We start from the raw sequence: 10,251 nt of genomic DNA on the forward strand, positions 1-10,251 counted from the left end.
AGATAAAACAAAATTTTAGCTAAACTGACCTCTGCCCAACCCCCAAAGACAAGATTGAACTAAATGAAGCTAAACATGAAAAAGGAGACAAAAATATCACTAAAATATAAAGGATAATTAGAGAACATTTTTAAAACATAAGCCAATAAATTAGATAATCTAGAATGGGCCATTTCTAGTCACATATGACTTGATAAAACAAAATCAAATGTGTATAAAAGCCTAAATGGATCATTATGAGTAGTGAGATTAAAGCAATAATAAAAAGACTTCCAACAAAGAAAGGCCTAGGACTAGATGGATTCATTGCTCAGTTCTACCAGATTTTAAAAAGAATTAACACCAATGGTTTTCAAAATATTTCATAAAATATAAAGGGAAGAAACCCTTTCAAACTCATTTTATGAAGCCAATATTATCCTGCTAATAAAACCTGATAAGGACACAACAACAAATAAAACTACAGATGAATATCCCTGATAAGCATAAATGCAAAAGTCCTCAATAAAATAATGCAAATTGAACAGCACATTTAAAAGATCATGTACAATGATCAAGTTAATTTATTCCAGAGATGCAAGTATGGTTCAAAATATCCAAATAAATAACTATAATAAAGCATATAAATCAAATCCAGGATGAAATCACATAATCATCTCAATTGATGCAGTAAAAGCCTTTGATAAAATTCAATCTGCCTTCCTGATAAAAATTCCTGACTAAATTAAATACAGAAAAAATATATCTCAACATAATGAATGCTATATGACAGACCCATAGTCAACACCATACAGAATTGAGAAAAATCTGAAAGTATTTCCTTTAAGATCAGGAACAAGAAGAGGATAGCCATGCTTACCATTCTTATTCAATATGGTACTATAAATTATAGTCAGAGAAATTAGGCAAAATAAAGAAAAAATAGGGTTGAAAGTTTGAAAGGAAGAAGTCAAATTTTCTCAATTTGCAGATGGAAAACCTTCAAGAATTCACAAATACTGATAAACAAATTCAGTAAGGTAGAAGAATACAAAATCAACATACAAAAATTGGTCCTCCTATACAACAATAAGAACTTGCTGAGAAAGAAATCAGGAAAACAATTGCATTCACAATGGCCTCAAAAGAAATAAAATATCTAGGAATAAATCTAGCCAAGGAGGTAAAAGACCTCTAGAATGAAAAATAATAAAACACTGAAAAAGTAACTGAAGAAGACACTAGAAGGTTGAAAAATCCTCTCACATTCAAGAATGTGGAGGATTAATAATGTGTTAAAATGGCAATATTACCCTGAATAATCTATAGATTCAAAGAAACCTCCACCAAAACACTGTTGCCAGTGCTGGACATGGTGGCAAAATGTCTATAATTTCGGTGACTTAGGATCCTGAAGTAGGAGAATTGTAAATTCAAGGCCAGTCTCAGCAACTTAGTGAGGACCTAAGCAACTTAGCCAGACCCTTAAAATAAAAAAAAAAAATAAAAAGAACTGGGAATATAGTTCAGTGGTAAAGTGTCCTTGGGTTCAGTCCCCAGTACTGAACAAACAAATCAATAAAAATAAAATAAAATAAAAATACTAATGATATTATTTACAGAACTAAAAACAAACAATCCTAAAATTCTTATGAAGTATAAAATATTCCAAATAGGGAAAGGAATCCTGAGCTAAAAATAAATAAATAAATAAACAAGCAAAATATTAAATAAATAAAAGCAATGCTGGAAGAATCACAATACCTGATGTCAAATTATACTACAAAGCCACAAAAACAGCATGATATTGGCATTAAAACAGACGTATAGAAGGATGAAATAAAATCAAAGACCCAGAAATGAATCCACTCATCTACTACCATATAAATCAAATCCAGCAAGGGTGCCAACAACATACTTTGGGAAAAAGATAGTTTCTTCAACAAATGGAGCCAGAAAAATTTCATATCCACACACAGAAGTATGAAACTAGATGCTTGTCTTTACGCTGCAAAACATTAGGTCGAAATGAATTGAAGATTTTAATGTAAGACATGAACTATGAGAGGAAAATATGGTAGATATACTACAAGATAATGTCAGAGTCAATAATTTTCTGACAAAATCAAGAATTGACTAATGGATAGCATCAAATTAAAAAGCTTTCTGCATAGCAAAGGAAACAACAGAGTGAAGAGTCAGCCTATAGAATGGGAGAAAATCTTTGCCAACCACTCTTTTGAAAAAGGATGAATATATATCCAGAATATATAATGAACTTTAAAAAAGTAACAACCAAAGAACAAATAATTCAGCCAATTAATCGGCCAATGATCTGAACAGATACTTTTCTTAAAAAGTACAAATGAACAAAAAGCCTATAAAAAAGTTCAACATCTTTTTCTATAACAGAAATGCAAATTAAAACTACATTGATATTCCATCTCATTCCAGTGGAATGGTTATTACCAACAAAGCAAAAGATAACAAATGGTGGCAAGGATGTAGAGAAAAAAGAGCCTGTTATGATTTAGAACTAGAATGGCCCCCAAAGCTCATGCTTTAGAAGCGTGGCCCCAATACAGTAAGGTTCAGAGATAGGGATTTTAAGCAATGATTAGAGCTCTGACCTCATTAGAGGATTAGTCCATGTGCTAGATTCATCCACCGATAGCTGAATGGACTACAGGGAGGTGGGACCTAGTTAGAAGAAGTAGGTCATTGGAGGACACCCTGAAAGCGTTTACCTGCTCCCTGGTCCCTTCCTCTCTTCCCCTCTCTGCTTTCTGGCTGCCATGAGCTGAAAAGTTTTCCTCTGCTATGCCTTTCTGCCATGATGTTCTGGTCCTGGGAGGATGAAGTCCTGAGAGTAATGAAGTCAGATGACTATGAACTGAACCTCTAAAGTTATGAGTCCAAATTCAATTTTTCCTCCTCTCAATTGTTCTTTCCAGGTAATTTGATGTTTTTCACAGTATGTAGATTTCTCCAAAATTAAAAGTAGAACTACTGTAGGATCTAACTATACCAGCCTCTGCTTATACCCCAAGGTAATGAGGTCAGCCTACAAAAGAGAGAATGCTGCTTCCTGTGTTTATTGCAGCATTATTCATAATAGTTAAGATATGGAATCAGCCTAGGTGCCTATCAATAGATGAATGGATGAAGAAAACATGCATATATACACACTTTCATATATGTATATAAAACACATATATCCACACATACAAAGAAATATTATTCAACTAAAAAGAAGAATGAAATTGTGCCATTTGCAGGAAAATAATCCATCTTGGGTACATGATGTTAAGCAAAATAATCAGACACAACAAGAGAAGTATCACATGTTTTATCTCATAAATGAGAACAAAAGAAAACAGAACTAAAAATAGAAGAGAGATTATTAGGGAATAAGGAGGGATCTGGGTGTAGAGCAGATAAAAAGAAATGGTAAGAAGGTAGAAGGGAAGTAGACATAATATATACATGTGTAGAAATGTTTCAGTGAAATTTATTAATTTGTTCCATTAATATGTTAATAATTATATAGCAAAATAATTTTTTAAAAGAAAGTGGAGCCATTATATAACAGCAGCACCCTGTTTATATATAATATTGATGATGAAGTAAGTAGGTTTTTAGCGGACATGAGGGATAGCAGTTAAATTTTAGTTTCCTGGTGGCTATTGGGAGCTACTGTTGCTTTTTTTTTTTTCCTGGGTACTGGAGATTGAAGTTATGGGCACTGTTCTATTGAGACACATCCCCAGCACTATTTTGTATTTTATTTAGAGACAGGGTCTCACTGAATTGCTTAACACCTCGCTTTTGCTGAAGCTGGCTTTGAACTACTACTGATCCTCCTGCCTCACCTGCAGAGCCACTGGAATTAAAAGCGTGTGCCACCATGCCTGGCTCTTTTTTTCTTTGAAGCAAAAATAATTTTACTAAAAACTGATAGCTATACTCTGAAACTATGCAGATAAAGCTTTAACTCCTTCTTTATTCTTCTTAAAAATTGTTTGTTTTCTTTTTGTGATATGTTAATTCTTTGTTGGTATAATGCCCTCTCTCACTCTTTTCTCTCTGGAGACAGTAGTGTGTGTAACTAATTGGGTGAACATTCAGAAGAACAAGGTGGGCAATTGTGACAGTCATATTGAGGGGGGCACAGGGTGCAGATAGTTGATGTCTCTACAGGAAACAGAGGCGAAACATGGATTGGAGACTCTCCAGCCGTGGAAGACAGCTCTTTATACTCTCAGATGAACCTGGATGAAGATGCTGTTTACAAGACCCATGTGGAGAAGGACTTCATTGCTTTCTATTCATCAACCCCACGTATGTCTTTCAATTACAGACAGACATTTATGGTCCTAAGGCTACTTTTCAATGATTGTAGGAAATCAAGATAGGCCCTGTGCAGCAATAGTCTGAGAGACATTTTGAGGGCTTTTGATATATTTTACATAAATCTTATCTGTGCTGGGGGTCAGAGATTCTTAGCCTCAACACTAAAAAATGTTCTTTTATTTTCAATATTACACTTTACAATCAAAGATATGCCCAAATATTAAAGCAACCCAATACAAGGAATCCCCTTAACTACACACCACTTAAGCACATATGACTGATATCATTTTCTACTAAATCTATTTAACATTTTTAGTGGAGATTTTATGAGCCCCAGAACTGGTCTCCCCTTCTCATGTGATCAACTCCAAGACATTTTCTCCATATTTCCAATTTGATTGTCCATGTATGATGCTGTTACATGCTCCAGTAGGAAAGTGGATACCCTTTTAAAAGAGTAGATAATGTCATGGGGAGGCTCATTCAGTCTAATAATAGGTAACAGCAGTTAGTAGTTTGGCTGCAGATAAACATTTTAGAAGTCTTACATTCACATTCCCTAAATTGCAAACTCTCAATTCTTATTTCTAAAATATTTTCACTGATGCAAAATTGACATACAAAAACACTGTGCAGATTTAATGTATAGAACTTAATGAATTTGGAGATAGTATGAACTTATCACCACAATCTGTGACATAAACATATACCTCCCCTCCAGAAACTTTTTTTCTCTATTCATTTTAATATTCTCTGTGTTTATGGATTTCCTGTGATGTTAATGTGGGATGATAAAGGCTTCCCCTAAACCTGTAAAAGGTAATTCCTAAGCTATGTTTTAAAAAAGAAAAAAAAAATCTAAAACACACACAAAAAAAATTGAACAGAGAAAATAGTGAAAGCCCTCAGACCAAGGCATGACACCATAACACCTAAATCTCCACAGATAACATTTCCTGGAGATACAAAACTGGGGGCTCTCCCTTCATCATAGAACTCATCAAATGCTTCCAGAAATATTCCTGCTGCAATCACCTCGAGGAACTATTTCTGAGGGTAAGCTTCTCTTTCCTTTTCAATTCAACCATTTATTTATTCATAAAGAACAATATCGTTATTCAACTTTCACATGTCAGTGATGTACTGTATCAAGCAAGAAAAAGTTCCTTTTTTTTTGTCATTCAGGTATTTAAATTCAGGTTTAGAAAAGGGAGTTAGTGTGCCACAGTGGGAGATCAAAGTACAACAAAATGACATAAAATCTAAGCTTTATATTATGGGATAGAAAGCTATGAGTTCTTAGAATTCAGAGAATGAAAAGTATTTGACATTAACTTTCATTGCTTAATTTATTAATAAATGCATACTGGGTGGTCTACAAGGGGATGGGTTCTCTCCTGTTGATATTGGGGTAAATGAAACCCATTGTGAACTTAAGACCACACAGGACTTAAATTGCTGTCAGACATATGGGTATTAAGAAAAGTAGGTCAAGTATGTGATTACAGATTACGATGATATCCATAAAGAGAAAGACCTAAACATGTGGAAGAGAATAAATGCATTCTTTAAATGGAATGATCAGGAAAGGGAGACTTAATACTTCTTCCTTGATTTGGGACATTCCTTATTCACCCTTGTTCCTAAATTATTTTTCTTTATAGTACTTACCACCATCCACTCAGTATATATTTTATTTACATGTTTTGGCTTTTTTAATGTGTATTTTCTCACTCACATGAAAGCTTCATGAAGGCAAGAATTTGCTGAACATTTCAACATGCACCAGACAGATATTCAATTAATATTAATTGAATAAAGAGATGAATGAATGAATGAATGAATGCTCATTTTTTTTACAGAGGAGGGACTGGTATTAAGAACATAGGAGAGGCTGGAGTTGTAGCTTACCGGTAAAGCAGTTGTCTCGCATGTGTGAGGCACTGAGTTAGATTCTCAGTACCACATATAAATAAATAAAATAAAGGTCCAACAACAACTAAAAATAAATAAATTAATTAAAAAACACAGGAAACTGTGGTTGTTTTAAAATTTAATACTGTAGAGGACAGTAATACTTCCCTGGGAAAAGAGATGTACTTATGAGAATATTGGAGAATATTCTATTGTAACAAGACAGGGTTTCTGCAAATAGGAACCTAGAAAGTTAAGACCTGTTGGATGAATAAAAATTAGAGATAGTACTTTCAGGATGCTCCTAGAAAAAAGACCAAAAATAGTGTGTTTAGGGTAAGGAAGATCTCACTGATCAGTCCCAGACAAGATTTCAGAGGTCAGCTTGTTGCAGGGGTGGAAGTGAAAGCTGTTCTGTATTCAAGTCTTGAAGACAATCCTGTGAATCAATTCTCCTCAAATTGGGGAGTCATCCTGTGTGAGGGTTAAAAACAGGGACTCTTCTAAATCCAATCCTCATTAACAGACCTCTAGGAATAATTAATGGTGAAGTTTATAATTCACAAATACAAAGGAGAGGAAATGGAAATAGAAAGGGCTTGGATGAGGCAGTTGTTATTTTTTAAGTAAAGATTACAGTCCTAGATGGGTTCTCAATTCTGAGAGGAAGGTTAGAAGTATCAGCAAGTTAGAATATCCATGGGTTTAGTCTCATCAGCCTCAGGAGTATCCTTTCCACTCCTGGAATTTTCTGGTTTATGGTGCAAAATATTTTCTGTGAACTTATAAGGCTTATCTCATCTAGAGCTAATTTTGGTTTTAGGTAAGAAGTTCATTTGATGAACCAGGTGTTCGAGCCCAGATGCCCACTGTTGAGAGAGTAACCTTGACAAAACATTTCTACCTCTTTCCTGGCTATTGTAAGTCCTGCATTGGTGTTACGAAGTGAAATAGGTAGGAGGGTCATATTGGTGGTGAGGTTTAGTGACCAATTGCACCTGATTGCTTCAATGATCAAACTAGTATTCTTTGTTGACATATTTGGTGATAATTTGCTAGTTTTTATTCTCCTTGTATGCATCTGAATCCCCTTTACCTCCACAACCAACACAGCGATCAATCAATCAAGGAGGCAAAACCAAGGCAAAAAATGATAAACAATGAAAGATCCTGGATAGAAGTTATTAAAATACAAATGCACTTATGCTTAAATTGTTACGTATTCATTTCTCTCTCATTAGCCCTCCCAATTCCCTTTCTCTCTCTTGAGCTGTCTCATCCACAAAATGCACATGCACACACATATAAATACATGTATTCACACACACACACACACACACACACACACACACACACACACACTCACAGTGTTGCCAAATGTGATATTAGACCCTGAAAATAAACAGAAAACAAAGGAGGGAGCTGAATATGGAAGAAACCGTTCTTTGGTCCACAGAGTGGAACAAAAGTGTCACATTGGTGGCATTGAGCTACTTTACCAAACAATATAAAATACATCCTGAAAATGTAATTCCAATCACTCAGGAGGCTAAAGCAGGAGGATTATAAGTTTGATATCAGCCTAGCAATTTAGCAAGACCCTGTCCCAAAATAAAAATAATACATTTTAAAAAAACACTGTGGATGGGTGTTGCTCAATGGTAAAGCACTCTTGGGTCTAATGCTCATTTCTGGAAAACAACAACATATATCCTTGACTTGTACCCTGTGAGCTCTGGTTCTTGTGCTGTTCTCACACTGTAGATGACAAATCACTCACAGTATACCTCAGATCCTCAATTACTTCTCAGTAATTTCTTCAAGCTTTCATGTTAATCCTCAAACAGTTTTTGATTAAAATATTTTAGAGTGGATAAATGGATAAATTAATTTAGACCCAATGATTACTTTATTTACTCACAACAGCTTTATATCATCACATCCTATCATATTATTGATCCCTCTGAAAAACATACTTTAAATTTAACATTATTTTAAAATTTATTTCAACACTGAAAATATGTACTGAATTCATCTTTTATCCCTGCTTTCTGACACTTTAGTCATAAAATTGCAAAGATATTTCAGGACAGGCTTTATTATCTAACTCATCCAATAGGACCACATTTGAGAACTGAATTATTTTTTGACTAATATTTGTCAGCACTATCAGGTTCTGTTACAGATGCATGAAACATACCAGGGAACAAAGTAAATGGAAGCTTTACCCTCAAAGATCTCATAGTCTAATAAGTAGAATCAGGATCTAAATTCATAAACACATAAATTTATCATATGTCACAGAGAGATAAGAGTAAAGAAGAAAATAAAAAAGCAAAGGGGGACACCAAGAGGTAGAGGTTGTACTGCTAATGATAGGTTATTCAGGAAAGCATTATTTGAAATGATGAAATCAGAACAAAGAATGGACAGAGAGGGGAAATAAACCTTGTGATTCTTACCCAGGAAAAGTGTCCCATCCTAGGACAAAAGCAAGTAAAAATGCCCTGGTGTAGAGATGTGCTTGCTATGTTAAAGAACTGCAAGAAACCAGTGTAGCCAGAGAAGAATTAGAGTGGAAAAAATGGCAAAGACAGATTCAGAGAAATGGGGATGAGCCTGAGCCAAAGGCTTTGGTGATCCCATAGAAAATATTAATTATTTTTTGTCCTGAGTGCGAAGGAAAACCCTTCAAGTGCTTTTGAACAGAGAAGTGATATACTATAACTTAGGTTTTGCAAAGTTCACTTTTAAGTGCCATTTCCTGACTAGAGTACAGAGGACGCAGGTGGATATCAAGGGTATCAGCAAGCACATGGGAGACAATGGAAGAGTCATGGTAACAAGTGGAACAAAGGCTGCAACCTCTTGACCTTCTCTCCTTTATTTCTTCTGCAGGAAACCACAGGCAGCCCAGCCTTCCTTTATCAACTTTAAGAAGCACTTTTGTACATGTATTTAAACATTTTTATTTCAATAAAAATGAAAACAAATTAATAGTGCCTTTTGGTATTCCTTAATTGACAACAAGATTTCAATTAACATGGTGAGTGTGTGAAAATGAAGTGGGAAAAGCGGACTGGATTTTTTAGCTTATGGCACATAAAATATCTGCACTTCAATGAGGAAAGAGAACCAGCTGTGACTTACCTACACCAGTAGGATAGAAAGAGATGGTGCCTAAAACTGTGATGAGAAATCTGTATCCTCTGGACTCTATGCAGACATCACCTTACACAGTAAGTTGGCTACTATAAAACATGAAACCCCCCAAGAACAGAAAGTAACAATTGTTGTTCAAGGATGTGGTATAATTACAGCTACTGTGCACTGTTGGTAGGGGTGTAAAATTACATAGCCACTGTGAAAAACAGTATGGTGGTTTCGGAAAAAATTAAAATTGAATCACCATGCAATGTAGCAATCCCACTTCTGGGTGTATACCCCAAAGTATAGAAGGTAGAGTCTCAAACAGATATCTGTATACCCATTTCATAGGCAGCATTATTTACAATAGCTAAAACATGGAAGCAATCTGAGTATCTACTAACTGATGAATGGATAAGCAAAATGTGAAATGTGTGTGTATGTATTTGTATGTGTGTGAATAAGAATATGTGTGTGTATGCATACTATCTAGCCTTAAAAATGGAAGGAAATTCTGACATATGCTACAGATGAACTTTGCAGATATTATGTGAGGAGAAATAAGCAATCCACAAAAACAAAACAAAACTGTATGATTCCACATTTATGAGATACATAAAATAGTGAAAGTCACAGAGATCAACAGATAGTAGAATGTTTGTTGCCAGGGGCTAGGAAGAGGAAGAAGTGGGGAGCGTATTAGTCCTTTCTATGTTGCTATAACTGAATACCTGAGCCTGGGTACTTTTAAAAATAAAGAGGTTTATTTGGCTCATGATTCTGATGTCTAGAGGGTCCAAAAGGTATCCTTGCAAGGACCCCATGGCTATATCACAACATGAAAGACAAACTGAAAGG

At 34.9% G+C, this 10,251-nt stretch overlaps 1 protein-coding gene across 4 annotated transcripts in view; it reads left to right on the forward strand.

The window, feature by feature from the left end:
- Window positions 1-9,199, forward strand: part of LOC143392659 (caspase-13-like) — a 44,255-nt gene extending 35,056 nt beyond the window's left edge. For 2 of the 4 annotated variants that reach the window (XM_076846464.2, XM_077108831.1), the window contains 2 exons: window positions 4,180-4,320; window positions 5,279-5,582. In XM_076846464.2, the coding sequence (XP_076702579.2) occupies window positions 4,180-4,320; window positions 5,279-5,550 (413 nt within the window). In that variant the 3' untranslated portion in view covers window positions 5,551-5,582. Of the gene's footprint in view, window positions 1-4,179; window positions 4,321-5,278; window positions 5,583-7,069; window positions 8,178-9,144 lie in introns of those variants that run through there. The other 2 variants (XM_076846466.2, XM_076846465.2) reach the window with 2 other exon arrangements.
- The last annotated feature ends 1,052 nt before the right edge of the window (window positions 9,200-10,251 follow it).

The sequence above is a fragment of the Callospermophilus lateralis genome, chromosome 2 (genome assembly GCF_048772815.1).
Source record: "Callospermophilus lateralis isolate mCalLat2 chromosome 2, mCalLat2.hap1, whole genome shotgun sequence".
NCBI lineage: Eukaryota > Metazoa > Chordata > Mammalia > Rodentia > Sciuridae > Callospermophilus > Callospermophilus lateralis.